Here is a 16,925-nt window from a genome sequence, read left to right on the forward strand (position 1 = left end):
GTAAAAGAAAGGTAACCTATTTACTGTTCTAAAAAAGACACAAAGCAGCTGAAGAAACTCAGCAGGTCAGGCAGCATCTCCGGAGAACGTGAGTGGGTGACGTTTCGGGATGGGACCCTTCCTCAGACACTTTTGGGGGGGAGAAAGCTGGTAACGAGGAGGGCAGGATAAAGCGTGCACCTATTCCCTGCCACACTTTGTTGTTTAAAAAGGAACTGCAGATGCTGGAAAATTGAAGGTACACAAAAATGCTGGAGAAACTCAGCGGGAGCAGCAGCATCTATGGAGCGAAGGAATAGGCAACGTTTCGGCCCGAAACGTTGCCTATTTCCTTCGCTCCATAGATGCTGCTGCACCCGCTGAGTTTCTCCAGCATTTTTGTGTACCGTGCCACACTTTGTTCTGCCTCTCCCCTCCGTCTGAAGAAGGTTCTCGACGCGAAACATCACCCATTCCTTTTCTCCAGAGATGCCGCCTGTCCCGCCGAGTTCCTCCAGCTTTTTGTGTCCATCTTCGGTTTAAAGCCGCATCTGCAGTTCCTTCCGGCACATCTCCTCACTCTCAGTTTTCTAACCCCACTACAAAGTCTAAAGAAGGGGTCCGGGACCAGAAACGTCGAGCATCTGTGTTCTCTGGAGATGCTGCCTGATTACGACAGCACTGTGTGTCTTTTTATTGGGCACCGGCACCTGCAGTTCCTTGCTTCGACTTCTATATTTACGGCTGCGATGCCAAGTGCACGACGTTCTATTAAAAACTGGCTGAGGCCACAGTGATACCCGTTTCCATGGTGCCGAATGAGATTGTTTGGGCTGCCATTGCGTCTCAATGACCTCATTCCTTGGAAGCAATCCTGCAGTGGAACCTAACCTTCATGTCACCCGAAATAGGAAACCCAAGTTCTCTCTCTCGATGGACAGTCTGGTTCACACTTCTACCTGTAGCCTTATCTGTAAACGCACTTTCATACCATATCCAAAAATAAAAGCTCCACCAGTTACAGGACGAAGAATCTTCCCATGGCAAATTATCAATGGCCATTGCATACCAGACAGCACATAATTCATAAGAGGCTGCCTTTTAAGGCCTTTTTTGGTCACTGGTTGATCTGTTCTCTAAGCAGTCTCTGTTTTTCTTATATAAGCAAGGAGCTGCAGATGCTGGTTTTAACACACAAGAGCACAAAGTGCTGGAGTAACTCAGCGGGTCAGGCAGAAGGAGTAACTCAGCGGCTCAGGCAGAATCTCTGGAGAACATGGATAGGTCACGTTTCCGGTCGGTATCCTTACTCAGACTGATTGTGTGTGGGGGGGGGGGAGGGGAGGGGGAGAGGAGGGTGTGGCAAAGCACCCATCTGATTACTTGCCACACAGATACTGGTTTACATCGAAGGTAGACACAAAATGCTGGAGTAACTCAGCGGGACAGGCAGCGACTCTGGAAAGAAGGAATGGGTGGCGTTTCGGGTTGAGACCCTTCTTCACAAGTCGGGGGAGAGGGGCATACAGAGATATGGAAGGGTAAGGTGAGAAAATGAGACATCAAAGGGGACAACGGTCCAGGAAAATTTAGAATAGATCATTGTTAGCTAGGGGAAGATGGCAACAAAGCATACAAAGATATAATTTAATCAGGACAGTCAGACTGGTCGGAGAACTAGGAAGGGGGAGGGATGGAGAGAGAGGGAAAGCAAGGGTTAATTTGCTTGGGCAGCTTACACCCTAGCGATATTAATATTGACTTTTCTAACTTCAAGTAATCCTTGATCGAGTCTCTTGCCTGGAGTAGGGGAATCAAGAACCAGAGGACATAGATTTAAGGTGAGGGGGGGGGGGGGGAAGATTTAATAGGAATCTGAGGGATAACATTTTCTTTACACAACGGGTGGTGGGTGGATGGACCGAGCTGCCGGAGGAGGTAGTTGAGGCAGGTACTATGGCATCATTTGAGAGACATTTGGACAGGTACATGGATAGGCTGTTTAGATGGTTATGGGCCAAACGCAGGCACACAATACACAATACAATTTATTTGTCACTTGAACCTCATAGAGGCTCAAATGAAATGTTGTTTCTGCAGTCATACACACAAGAAAAAAAGACCCAAGACACAACACAATTTACACAGACATCCATCACAGCGCATCTCCTCCTCGCTGTGATGGAAGGCAAAAAAACTTATCTCTCCGCTGCACTCCCCATTCCCCTCCCGATGTCAGAGTCAAAGTCCCCGGCGGGCGATGGCAATTGTCCCGCGGCCATTAACGCCGCGCTGGGTGATGCAAGGCCGCACTCCGGGTCTTGTTGTTGGAGCCCCCGGCGGGCGCTAGCAAAGTCCCGCAGCCGTTGAAGCCACGCCGGGCGATGATGTAAGGCCCCGCCTAAGGCAGGTGGGACTTATGTAGATGGGGCATGTTGGACGGCGTGGGCAAGTTGTGCCTGTTTCCGTGATGTGTGACTTTATGACTATTAGCTTCTTGTCTCTCTTCCCAGATATAGCCTGACTTCTTGATCTGAATTTTATTTCAACTATCCAGCATCTGTAATTGGTTTAATTCAATTCCTTTCTTTAATTCATCCAGAGGTCACACAAAAATTTTCAATATTAATGGTCTTTGCGCTGTAACTACCCCAATACTGCATAGCCAAACCCTGTAACAAGATGGCTCCCAAATACAAGATGGGTGTCACAGTGGTAGAGTTGCTGCCTTGCAGCGCCACAGACCCAGGTTTGATCCCGAATACGGGCGCTGTCTGTACTGAGTTTGTACGTTCTCCCTGTGACCACGTGGGTTTTCTCCGTGATCTTCGGTTTCCTCCCACACTCCAAAGGCGTACAGGTTTGTAGGTTAATTGGCTTGGTATAAATGTTAATTGTCCTTGGTGTGTGTAGGACAGTGTTACTGTGCGGGGTTCACTGGTCGGCACGGACTCGTTGGGCCGAAGGGCCAGATTCCGTGCTGTATATCTGAACTAAACTAAACTAAAGTTTCTCTGCTTCTAAAGTCACTGGCGTTTTGGTGATGTACATCCATTTGGGATATTAAGAAATGAGAAAATCTGTTAATCCCATAATAATAGCCTAAGAGAACATTTATAATTAGCATTATGTGCCTGAGCATCAAAGTGCCAAACTGCAGGTGATGACTAGTGAGAATAAGTTACTTAGCTTAGGATGGGATGAGGAACCCTGAGGGGAGACGGTTATTTTTAAATAACAGAAGCTGAGTGCTACAAAATTATTTTTTTAAAATCTAGACATAATTTACAAAAAAAGCTTTGAATTTGAATATTTTTATGAAACAGTGCAAGCAGGATTAATCTGAAACTAGAGCACAAAGTGTTGGAGTAACTCAGCGAGTCAAGCAGCATAGAAACATAGACAATAGGTGCAGGAGGAGGTCATTCGGCCCTTCCAGCCTGCACCGCCATTCATTGTGATCATGGCTGATCGTCCCCAATCAATAATCCGTGCCTGCCTTCTACCCATATCCCTTGATTCCACTAGCCCCTAGAGCTCTATCTAACTCTCTCTTAAATCCATCCAGTGACTTGGCCTCCACTGCCCTCTGTGGCAGGGAATTCCACAAATTCACAACTCTCTGGGTGAAAAGGTTTTTTCTCACCTCAGTCTTAAATGGCCTCCCCTTTATTCTAAAACTGTGGCCCCTGGTTCTGGACTCGCCCAACATTGGGAACATTTTTCCTGCATCTAGCTTGTCCAGTCCTTTTATAATTTTATATGTTTCTATAAGATCCCCCTCATCCTTCTAAACTCCAGTGAATAAATAGAAAATAGGTGCAGGAGTAGGCCATTCGGCCCTTCGAGCCTGCACCGCCATTCAATATGATCATGGCTGATCATCCAACTCAGTATCCCGTACCTGCCTTCTCTCCATACCCCCTGATCCCTTTATGCACAAGGGCCACATCTAACTCCCTCTTAAATATAGCCAATGAACTGGCCTCAACTACCTTCTGTGGCAGAGAATTCTACAGATTCACCACTCTCTGTGTGAAAAATGTTTTTCTCATCTCGGTCCTAAAAGATTTCCACCTTATCCTTAAACTGTGACCCCTTGTTCTGGACTTCCCCAACATCGGGAACAATCTTCCTGCATCTAGCCTGTCCAACCCCTTAAGAATTTTGTAAGTTTCTATAAGATCCCCCCTCAATCTTCTACATTTTAGCTAGTACAAGCCGAGTCTATCCAGTCTTTCTTCATATGAAAGTCCTGACATCCCAGGAATCAGTTTGGTGAACATTCTCTGTACTCCCTCTATGGCAAGAATGTCTTTCCTCAGATTAGGAGACCAAGACTGTACGCAATACTCCAGGTGTGGTCTCACCAAGACCCTGTACAACTGCAGTAGAACCTCCCTGCTCCTATACTCAAATCCTTTTGCTACGAATGCTAACAAACCATTCGCTCTCTTCACTGCCTGCTGCACCTGCATGCCTACTTTCAATGACTGGTGTACCATGACACCCAGGTCTCGTTGCATCTCCCCTTTTCCTAATCGGCCACCATTCAGATAATAGTCTACTTTCCTGTTTTTGCCACCACATTTGGAGTAACTCAGCAGGTCAGGCAGCATCTCTGGAGGACATGGACGGGTGACGTTTTAGGTTGGGACCCTTCTTCGGTCCCGACCCGAAACATTGCCTATCCATGTCCTCCACAGATGCTGCCTGACCTGCTGAGTTACTCCAAAACGTTGTGTTTTACAAAGCCATACATAGTTATAGAGTTATATACAGAGTATAAACAGATCCTCAGCCCAACTTGCCCACACCAACCAAGCTGCCCTACCTACATTAGTTCTACAATACTAGATTCCAGAATCTGCAGTTCCTCGTCTCTCTAAATTGAAGTTAGTTCATTTTATTAAATGGCATGCTTCTCCTGTGCTACAAATACACAAAATAATTGAAAGTATAGTTTTTAACCCAAATACCATGCAAATTAAAGATTGCGCTGATCAAGAGATTAATTTGTCTAGACAGTGCAATCATTTGTGATTTTCCGCTAGTCACATGAACCATCATTTTGGCAGCAACTGAGAATTAAGCAAATGGCTCGAGAATAGTTCAAATAATTCCATGTTCATTAGTCATAGGAGCAGAATTTGGCCATTCGGCCCAGCAAGACTACTCTGCCATTCAATCATAGCTGATCCATCTTTCCCTCTCAACCCCATTCTCCTGTCTTCTCTTCCTAACCCGACACACGTGTTAATCAGGAATCAATCAATCTCTGTCTTAAAAATAACCATCAACTTGTCCTCCACAGCCTTCTGTGGCTGATCTGCTGATTTAAAAAGCAAATTTTTGTGAATATTACTAATCAGGGCCGAGTCCCCCTAGTCCTCACCTTCCATCCCACTAGCCGTCACATACAACAAATAGTCCTCCATCATTTTCGCCACCTCCAACGTGACCCCACCACTCGCCACATCTTCCCATCTCCCCCCCCCCCGTCTGCTTTCCGCAAAGACCGCTCCCTCCGTAACTCCCTGGTCAATTCTTCCCTTCCCACCCGTACCACCCCCTCCCCGGGCACTTTCCCTTACAACTGCAGGAGATACTACACTTGTCGCTTTACCTCCCCCCTCGACTCCATTCAAGGACCCAAGCAGTCGTTCCAGGTGTGACACAGGTTCACCTGCATCCTCATCTATTGTATCCGCTGCTCTAGATGTCAGCTGATCTACATCAGTGAGACCAAGCGTAGGCTTGACGATCGTTTTGCCGAACACCTCCGCTCGGTCCGCATTAACCAACCTGATCTCCCTGTGGCTCAGCACTTCAACTCCCCCTCCCATTCCGAATCCGACCTTTCTGTCCTGGGCCCCCTCCATGGCCAGAATGAACACTACCGGAAAGTGAAGGAGCAGCACCTCATATTCTGCTTTTACTTGCTATTTCTTGCCTTTTAACAATAAGTTTCTTCCCAGCTGTTATAAGGCAACTATCACCAACTATCCTATCACCAACTAGCGAGAGGCCCTGACCTACCATCTACCTCATTGGAGATAATGAGAATGATCCCAGGAATGAGTGGGTTAACATATGATGAGCGTTTGACGGCACTGGGCCTGTACTCGCTGGAGTTTAGAAAGATAAGGGGGGACCTCATTGAAACTAGAACAGTGAACGGCTTGGATAGAGTGAATGTGGAGAGGATGTTTCCACTAGTGGGAGAGTCTAGGACTGGAGGCCATGGCCTCAGAATTAAAGGATGTAGATTTAGAAAGGAGATGAGGAGGAATTTCTTCAGTCAGAGGGTGGTGAATCTGTGTAGTTCATTGCCACAGACGGCTGTGGAGGCCAAGTCGATGGATATTTTTAAGGCAGAGATAGATAGATTCTTGATTAGTACGTGTGTCAGAGGTTATGGGGAGAAGGCAGGAGAATGGGGTTGAGAGGGAAAAACAGATCAGCCATGAATGAGTGATGCAGTAGACTTGATGGGCCGATTGGCCTAATTCTGCTCCTATAACTTATGAACATGATAAATATTCATGGTGCTGGTGTGAGAGAATTGTTTGCGGCCTTCTTACCTTTTAAGACCTTTATATTTCATCCCCTTACCTGCTCACCCCCTCTGAACGTATAGCCCCCCGCTCACTCTGCAGCAACCCCGACGTTATAATCAAACCCGCCGACAAGGGAGGTGCTCTGGTAGTCTGGCGCACAGAGGCCAGGCGACAACTCTCCCACTTATCCTTGGACCATGACCCCACAGACGGACACCAGTGCATCATCTCACAGACCATTCCTGATTTCATCACTTCTGTCTGTCTGCCCTCCACAGCCTCCAACCTTATAGTTTCCCAGCCCCGCACGGTCTGACTGCCCTGATTAGATTTTATCTCTGTTTGCTTCCTTGTCACCTTCTCCAAGCTAACAATGATCTACTACATTTTCCCGGACCTTCATCCCCTTTGATGTCTCATTTTCTCACCCTACCCTTCCATATGGGTATCGAGATGGGTATCCATATGGGTAACCGAGATGAGAAAAAAATAAATTCACAACCGAGATGAGATTTTTTTTTTTTTTCACACAGAGAGTGGTGAATCTGTGGAATTCTCTGCCACAGAAGGTAGTTGAGGCCAGTTCATTGGCTATATTTAAGAGGGAGTTAGATGTGGCCCTTGTGGCTAAAGGGATCAGGGGGTATGGAGAGAAGGCAGGTACAGGATACTGAGTTGGATGATCAGCCATGATCATATTGAATGGCGGTGCAGGCTCGAAGGGCCGAATGGCCTACTCCTGCACCTATTTTCTATGTGTCTCTATATCTCTCTCTCCCCTGACTCTCAGTCTGAAGAAGGGTCTGGGCCCGAAACGTCACCCATTCCTTCTCTCCAGAGATGGTTGCTCCTCAAGGTATCTCCTCAAGGTAACTCCTCAAGGTATGGGCTGATAAAGCTTAGCATCTTGCAAACAGCATCCTTACCATCCCCCAGTTGCTAAACACTTTAACTCCCCCCCCCCCCACATTGATCTTTCTGTCCTGGGCCTCCTCCATTGTCAGAGTGAGGCCCAGCGCAAATTGGAGGAACAGCACCTCATATTTTGCTTGGGCGGGGTACCCTTCCATATCTCCTTGTCTCCCTCTCCCCTGACTCTCAGTTTGAAGAAGAGTCTGGACCCAAATCTATCGTCGGTGTAAAGCAGCATCTGCAGGTTAGGTTAGAGATTGCTTGTGATCTGCCTGCCTGCCTCACCTGTGTCAGGAACATCCGTTGGCCTCATGATTCTGCGGATCTGTTCCATCGATTGCAGGTCTGGTGACAGTCCTGTGGAAAGAACAAAAATAGATTCATTAGGGGCCTGTCCCATTTAGGCAATTTTTTCAGGTGACTGACAAGTCGTAGCAGGTCGCTGATAAACCGGCGACTGTCAGAGTGGAACACACACACACGCACGCACGCATGCACACACACACACACACACACACATCGCTTCCTTCACCAGCCCGTTATGCAGGAGGGGGACAGGGCAAGCGGGGGGAGCGCTGTCTGAGTGAAATTCACACGGTGCAAAGCCAAGGTGATACAGACACACACTGCGATGAACAGGAAGGTTGGCACAGTAATTAAGACGGTGAAAGCACAGTGTACGGGAAGGGTCACTTAAGTCCTTTAAAAGAAGGGGAGAAGGAGTGGAGACAACTTTTAAGAAGCCAGAGATGCACGGCTGTGAAGCTCGTTGGACATTTAACATTACCAGCCGGTTATCCTTGGTTCTGAAAACTACTGTTTACGTTTTCCCCCCCCCCCCTCAATGAGCCAATGAAATTCACCGGTCAGCACCGGCTACAACCTACGAAAACCTACGACAACCTTCGACCTCCTGGCGACCCACTACCACTGCACCTACGGCACGAGAATTCTCGCTACTCTCCATGGCGGCTTCGTTCAGGTCGCCGCTAATTTTTCAACATGAATGACGCCGTGACTAGTTCCCAGAATGCGGGAACTAATCACAACCAAGAAGGCGACAACCCGGCAACCACCCGCGAACATGTGGCGACAGCATAGTCTCCTGCAGTCGCCTAAGTGGGACAGGCCCATTACAGAGGCAATGAAGGCCCCTTGTGCAAGGATGTGTGTTACTTTGTTGTATTGAATCTATGATTCAGCAAAGACTCGAACTAGATTATTTGACGAGTACTACAGTAAGAGTATCTCCCCCCATCCCAACTGTGGCCCACTCCTGCTTCTCCTTGGTTTCTAACAACTGGACAATCTATAACATTGTCAACTGTTTTAATATGTAATATAGCTGATTGTCAAAAGATACCATAATCACAATATGTCTGGAAATTATAGGTTCAGATGCCACCGGCTAAAAATTAAGTATATAAACATTTAATTTACTAGTCTAGCAGTAACTGTAATCAGACTTCATCTTGCACTAAATGGTATTCCCTTTATCATGTATCTGTACACTGTGGGCGGCTCGATTGTAATGTGTTGGAAGGAACTGCAGATGCTGGTTTAAACTGAAGATACTGTAGACACAAAAAGCTGGAGTAACTCAGCGGGACAGGCAACGTCTTTGGAGAGAAGGAATTGGTGACGTTTCGGGTCGAGACCTTTTTTCTGACAGGCCTTCTCTCCAGATTCTGCCTGTCCCGCTGAGTTACTCCGGCTTTTTGTGTCTATCTTCGGTTCGATTGTAATCATGTATTGCCTTTCCGCTGACTGGTTAGCACGCAACAAAAGCTTTTCTCTGTACCACGGTACACGTGACAATAAGCCATACTAAACCTTTGCTAGCATCCATCAAAAATGCTGCAAAAACAAAACTTAAACCGCTTAGTTTAGTTTAGAAATACAGCCCTTCGACCCATCGAGTCCACGCCGGCCATTGATCAGCGTTTACACTAGTTCCACATTATCCCACTTTCTCATCCCTACACATTAGAGGCAATTAACAGAGGGCCAATTAACCCACAAACCCACATCCAGAGGAAACCCCCAAGGTCATAGGGAGAAGGTGTAAACTCCACATGGACAGCACCCGAGGCCGGGATCGAACCGGCGTCTCTGGCGGTGTGAGCCAGCGGCTCTGCTAGCCGTGCCACCCTTCAGGATTGCCAACAATCATAAATGCTGCCATCATATCAATAACCTATACTCGTTTTAATCAACCTTTGTCTGTTACTGGGATTCATTTCTTATCCATTGAGTGCATGGAAAACAGGCTGGGTAGAGTGCATCCATGAAACACAGTATGTAGTTTAGTTTGTGGTCGCATGCCAAAAACAAACATCAAGCTGCACAAGACCTATTAGCTGCTATGATTAATGTGTCAAACTGGTTGCAGTTTTCTGATCTACATCTTAACGTGTCAAAGACTGTCTGTATGTTTTTCTCCAAAAAGGCAAGTACTGATGGAGATCCTGATGTGTTTGTACATGGAACAAAACTTAAAATTGTACATGAGTTTAAATATTTAGGAATCGTGATCGATTCACAGCTCTGCTTCAAACAACAGGTGAAAAGAACAGTAAATTTAATAAAATTTAATTTGTCCAACTTTAGATATATTAGAAATAATTTAACTATTGATTCAGCCAAACTATATTTTAATGCAATGATTGTGCCATACATGACCTACTGTATAACAACTTGGTCACAGGCATGTAAGTCCACACTAAAGCCTGTTGAAATTGCTTATAAACAAGCCCTAAAAACTCTTGACAAAAAGCCCAGAATGTACCATCACTGTAACATCCTGAAGAAATTTGATCTGCTGAGCTGGGAAAACGTAATCAAATATTCGGACTCGATTTTGGTTTACAAAATCTTCCGTGGACTAGCCCCACCTCCGTTAAAGGACTTCATAAAGAAAAACACAAATAGGTCGACAAGAGCAGCCTCCAGGGGTGATTGTATAATCCCATTTAGGAAAAGTGTCTTTGGGCAGTCAGTATTTTCATATCGAGCGTCGCAGACCTGGAACGCGATACCATGCGTCATACGGGATCTGCCAACCCTTACCTCATTTACCAAACATCTAAAAACATGCTTACTGCAAAATCAAAATTGCAATCATAATCTACCTTAAAATTATCCTATGGTACTCTTTTATTGCTACTTTTTTACTTTATTGTTTGTTTTGTTTTGTTTTTGTCTTGTGTTTTGTCTTTTTTTTCTTATTGATTGATTGTGTTGTGATGTGTTTACCTTGTTTACCAGAGGGACTAAAGACGGAAATTAGCTACTGGCTACAATCTTGCGTATTACATGTAAATGTTTATTAATATGCACTGTCCCCTAAATAAATAAATAAATTACAAAATTACAATTGTGCCGAGCTACAGTGATAAGTTATGGGGAGAGAGCAGGAACGGGGTACTGATTGTGGATGATAAACCGTGACCATAGTGAATGGCGGTGCTGCCTCGAAGAGCCGAATGGCCCACTCCTGCACCTATTTTCTATGTTTTAATACATGATTACAATTGAGCCATCTACAGTGTACAGATACATGATAAGGGAATATGTTCAGTGCAAGGCAAAGCCAGCAAAGTCCGATCAAGGATAGTATCATACGTCTGAAGAAGGGTTTCGGCCTGAAACGTTGCCTATTTCCTTCGCTTCATAGATGCTGCCTCACCCGCTGAGTTTCTCCAGCATTTTTGTACACCTAGTGTCATACATGCAGCCCTTAGAATTGCCACACTGTTTGCTGAGCAAAACCTGCTCAATAGGTGGAATCAGTGCAAGTCTGAGCACTCCCTATTTCAGCACACAGACCGATTATTCCCATCCACATTAACCTGTCTCAAGACAGTTAGATTTAGCTCTTAGGTCTAACGGAATCAAGGGATGTGGAGAGAAAGCAGGAACGGGGTTACTGATTTTGCATGATCAGCCATGATCGCAGTGAATGGCGGTGCTGGCTCGAAGGGCCGAATGGCCGACTCCTGCACCTATTTTCTATGTTTCTAACCTAGTTCTGAAACACCACTTGGACAAAAGCAAACTGCACACCATTAGTCACAAGTGACGCAAACATAATCCGCCAACAATATTTAAAAGAAAAGGCTGTTGACGTTACAAATGATGAGATGATAATGGTCATGCAAACACAATCCCTCAGCAATATACAAACACCATTTACAGACTGGCTGTAACTAGGCACCTAGATATAGGTCACTGTTTCCAGTTACAGATGGTGCTGCTGCAATTTAATCAGAATCTAATTTCCTCTCGTTAGTTTGAAGTACTTTTCTTTTCATAATAACCATCGAGATATGTCAAAGCAGAACATTGTTTAACATGCTCGTATCCAAGTGGAAATCAATTAGAGAAAGTCGGAATTTTTTTTAAATTCTCTGAACCGATAACCCTCTACACAATTTCGTTTCACAATGTGAGTGATTTGTGCCTCGGTGGTGGCAGAAAATCAGTTTAGTTTATCAGTTCAGTTTAGTTTATGGTGACGTGTACTGAGGTACAGTGAAAAGCTTTTTTGTTGCGTGCTAACTAGTCAGCAGAAAGACAATACATGATTACAATCGCGCCATCTACAGTGCATACATACATGATTAGGGAATAACGTCTTGTGCAAGGTAAAGTCTGATCAACGATAGTCCGAGGGTCACCAAAGAGGTAGATAGTAGTTCAACACTGCTCTCTGGTTGTGGTAGGATGATTCAGTTGCCTGATAACAGCTGGGAAGAAACTGTCCCTGAATCTGGAGGTGTGCGTTTTCACACTTCTGTACCTCTTGTCTGAGGGGAGAGGGGAGAAGAGGGAGTGGCCAGGGTGCGACTAGTCCTTGATGATGCTGCTGGCCTTGCCGAGGCAGCGTGAGGTGTAGATGGAGTCAATGGAAGGGAGGTTGGTTTGTGTGACGGTCTGGGCTGCGTTCACAATTTCTTGCGGTCCTGGATGGAACTGTTCCCAAACCATGCTGTGATGCATCGCGATATTATTATTATGATTTTGCTCTTTGATGATTATGATTTTATTATGAAAGCCAAGCTGAGAGTCAGGGTTGTGGAAACTGAGACTAAACAGGCTTCTTGTCTGAAGGGTGTAAAGCTCCCAATCTTTGCCAGTGGAAACCTCCAAGCTCTTCCAGATTAATTTTAATACTGCACACAAATTTCCAACACAAATCGAAAGGATCACAGCCCAACGTGAGAAGCGGCAGAAACGTGAGGGTGGCATGGTGGTGCAGCGGTAGAGTTGCTGCCTTACAGCGCCGGAGACCCAGGTTCGATCCCGACTATGGGTGCCGTCTGTACGGAGTTTGTACGTTCTCCCCATGACCTGGTTTTCTCCGAGATATTCGGTTAACTCCCACACTCCAAAGACATCCAGGTGTGTAGGTTAATTGGCTTGGTGCATGTGTAAGTTGTCCCTAGTGTGTGTAGGATAGTGTTAATGTGCTGGTCGGCGAGGGCTCAGTGGGCCGAAGGGTCTGTATCTCTAAAACTAAAATCTAAATTAAAAGGCAAAGATGGAATCTCACCTCCATGGCAACAGAAGATTTTCTCATCCACAATTGCGGCAATTGGAAGGCAGTTGAAGCAGTCTGTAAATGTCTTCCAGAGTTTGATATTAAAACGTCTCTTGCCTGTGGAAATTAATAACATCGTTTGGGAAATTATTATTTTTTAATATCTTACTCAACTTCAAAGATCTCTCTCCACCCCATTCCCCACCAGCCATGAAGAAGCATTCTCATTTATTGCTGTAGCAACAAAGAACTGCAGATGCGGGTTTATGCCACAGATACACACAAAGTGCTGGAGTAACTCAGCGAGTCAGGCAGCATCTCTGGAGAAAAAGGGACTCCAACTTGAAGCCCCGCTCAAGTACTGGGGTCCTTCATACAGTTAACTGGTACTTGGGGTGGGGGTACTTGTTGGAACTAATCCCGTACTATCACTCATAATGTAATCAAAAGGAACAGCAGATGCTGGTTTATACTCAAAATGGACACAAAGTGCTGGAGTAACTCATGGGTCAGGCAGCTTAAGGCTAAGGGTACCAAGGGATATGGGGAGAAGACAGGAACAGGGTACTGATTGTGGATGATCATCCATGATCATCTTGAATGCCGGTGCTGACTCGAAAGACCGAATGGCCTACTCTTGCACCTATTTTCTATGTTTCTCTCGAGAAAAGGGCTAGGTGACATTTTGAGTCGGGTTTGAAGAAGGGTCCTGACCCGAACCGTTACCTATCCCTTTTTTTCCCCAGAGATGCTGACTGACCCATTCCTTCTCTCCAGAGATGCTGCCTGTCCCGCTGAGTTGTGAATGTTTGAAGTTCTTTTAAATGGAGAGACACAGTAATCTCGTTGTATGTGACACATGCAATGACAATAAAGCATTCTAATTCTGATTTTGATTCTGAGTTACTCCAGCATTTTGTGTCTACCTGCTGACTGACTCGCTGAGTTACTCCAGCACTTTCGGTCTATCATTTGTTATTCTTTAGTTTCGTTTTTAGTTGAGTTGGGAATAGGTTCTACAGCCCACTGAGCCCACGCCGACCATCGATCACCCATTCACACTAGTTTTGTGTTATCCCACTTTCTCTTCCACTCCCTACACTAGAAGTAAAATTGAACAGCCGAGGAAAATAAACACCAGATATTCTAATGAAGAGTCCAAGAATCATTCGAGGGAATACAACCAGCTAACAGAGGCAGCCTCCAATGAGTATTTAATCAATGGGGACGTCAACACCATTCCCAAGCTATGCAGAGCCGGAACGCAGATGACCAAATGGGAGATACAACGAACTGCAGAGGCTGGTTTACAACAGAAAAATGACAAAGTGCTTGAGTAACTCAGAAAGTCAGGCAGCATTTCTCGAGAACACGGATAGATAGACAAAAAAAGCTGGAGTAACTCAGCGGGACAGCAGCATTTCTGGAGAGAAGGAATGGGTGACGTTTTGGGTCGAGACCCTTATTCAGAGAGGGGAAAAGCCCAGAGCAGAAACATCACCTACCTATGTTCTCCAGAGATGCTGCCTGATCCGCAGAGTTACTCCAGCACTTTGTGCAGTTTTTTGACTAAATGGCTAACAGAGAGTTGCAGAAGGATAAAAATGAAGCGGGGAATGATGGAGGAAATATAACTATCCCAGAAGATGTATTTTGAACACTCTGGATAGGAACCAAGTGGACAGCCAGAACCTATTTCCCCAGCATGGAGAATGCATAGTTGTAAGGCGAGAAGGGGAAAGTTTCATGGAGATGTGCGGGGCACGTGTTTTTTTACACAGAGAGTGGTGGGTGCCTGGAACACATTGCCAGGGGTGGTGGTGGAGGCAGATACGATAATGGCGTTTGAGAGGCTTTTGGACAGGCACATGGAAGTGCAGGGAATAGAGGGATACGGAGAGGATAAGGCCTACGGATTCACCATCAATCGGCTTCGGAGCGTGGAGAGCTGTGGTGGCGCGCGGCTGCGACCCGACTTCGCAGGCCCGGTGGACGGTAACATCGGGAGCTCGCGGGTCCCAGGTGGGAGACCGCTTTTCGGAGCTCCCGCAACGGCAACTTCTCCCGCCCGAATCGCGGGGTTAAAACGACCCGGAGCGGGGCCTTGCATCACCCGGCACGGCTTTATCGGCCGCGAGACTTGCCATCGCCTGCCGGGTACTTTGACATCGGGAGAAGAATAAAGAACAGGGGAGAGACAAGACTTTGCCTTCCATCACAGTGAGGAGGTGTTTGGAGATTCACTGTGATGGATGTTTGTGTAAATTGTGCTAATTGTGTGTCTTGGTTTGTTTCTTGCTCGTATGAATGCAGAAACTAAATTTTGTTTGAACTTAGGTACAAATGACAATAAACGGCATTCTGATTCTGATTCCGATTCTGATTCCAAGTGGAGAGCCAGAACCTATTTCCCCAGCGTGGAGAAGGCATAGCTGTAAGGCGAGAGGGGGAAAGTTTCATGGAGATGTGCGGGGCAAGTGTTTTTTTTGGGCTCTGGAACGCTTTGCCACGGGTGGTGGTGGAGGCAGATACGATAATGGCGTTTGAGAGGTTTTGGATAGGCACGTGGAAGTGCAGGGAATAGATGGATAAGGACGTGCAGGCAGATGAGATTGGTTTAACTTGGCATCATGTACAGCGCGGACATTGTGGGCCGAAGGACCTGTCCCTGTGCTGCACCGTTCAACGGTCTATGCTTCACATCTGGCAAACCACTCACTGCTGCTTATGTCAGCGGTGTGTCGAGGGTGGAGGTGTCACTCTGCTCTCCGAAGCTTTGATGACAGGGATGAAGATGAAGAGAGGATGAAGAGAAGCCCCGCGTGGGGGGGATAGGAGAGGGGGGGCCGAGAGAACAAAGACGGGTCCCGCGTGAGGGGGGGATGGGGGGAGGCGAGGGGTACCGAGAGAACGGAGAGGGATCATTGGGGCTACATTGAACACTGTGTAACCATTTCTGCGTCCTATATGTGGCGACTCTTTGCATAGGGTACGCTAAACAAAGAATTTCACTGTGACATGTCACATGTGATAATAAATATTCAATTGAATGAGGACGGAGCGAGTGGAATCCAGCACGATGTGTTTCATCCTGCCCGACACATGCAAGCAAGGACAGAGATCTCTGGCAGCGGGCAGTCCATGACAACCCGGCCCACTCTCCCTCACCAGTTCCCGCTCCTATGTGGGTGGGAGCTGCAACTCAACTTTCACATCCCCACTTGCCCAGTTTTGCTCATTTTCCTCGCCAAGGGCCAGAAAGTGAACGCTCAGATTTACATGAATATTTCTTCCGATTACTTAAAGAATCTGCAGAGGTCAAATAATAATTGAAATAAAATGAAGCTGATTTTTGCACTGAAATTAGTCCTGGAATCAGTCACAATTTGGATATGGAAAACTAATACATTTACTTAGTTTTGAGGCAGTAGCGGAAATTCTTACAATTCATACAGCAGGCCATTCGGCCCAACTTGACCATGCCGACCAAGATGCCCCACCTTGTTGTACGAGAATTTTCCAGAACAGTCTGTGACACATAGCTCTGTGGCTGGTAGCGTGATATTTAGAACCCACAGCGCTGCAGCCGACAGCTCGTTGTTTAAATTCCCACCCGTGAAGCCGACAGCGCTCTGTTTAAACCTTTGCGCGCCAAACCGGCAACGTTGTGTGTATTACCTTCACGTGCCAAGTCTATAGCGCTGTGTGTATTGGTTTGTGCGCCAAGTCTGTAACGCTGTGCATTGCTTTACACGCCGGTCTGTGGCTGATAGTACTTTGTAGGGGGGGGGGGGGAGGGGGGGAGAGAGAGAGGGGGGGAGAGAGAGAGGGGGAAGGGGAAGGGGAAGGGGAGATGGGAGATGGGGAGGGGAAGGGGGAGGGAGAGGGAAAGAGAGAGACATGTGCGGCTGTAAAACTGGACACCTCACATA

At 46.4% G+C, this 16,925-nt stretch overlaps 1 protein-coding gene across 1 annotated transcript in view; it reads right to left on the minus strand.

Moving 5' to 3' along the window:
• The window catches only part of ppp1cb (protein phosphatase 1 catalytic subunit beta), a 131,676-nt gene that overhangs the window by 12,103 nt on the left and 102,648 nt on the right, over window positions 1-16,925 (minus strand). The window contains exons 4-5 of the mRNA XM_033020556.1: window positions 13,006-13,110; window positions 7,737-7,808 (exon numbers count right to left, since the gene is read on the minus strand). Of these exons, the coding sequence (XP_032876447.1) occupies window positions 7,737-7,808; window positions 13,006-13,110 (177 nt within the window). The remainder of the gene's footprint in view (window positions 1-7,736; window positions 7,809-13,005; window positions 13,111-16,925) is intronic.

The sequence above is a fragment of the Amblyraja radiata genome, chromosome 5, assembly GCF_010909765.2.
Source record: "Amblyraja radiata isolate CabotCenter1 chromosome 5, sAmbRad1.1.pri, whole genome shotgun sequence".
Taxonomy (NCBI): Eukaryota; Metazoa; Chordata; class Chondrichthyes; order Rajiformes; family Rajidae; genus Amblyraja; species Amblyraja radiata.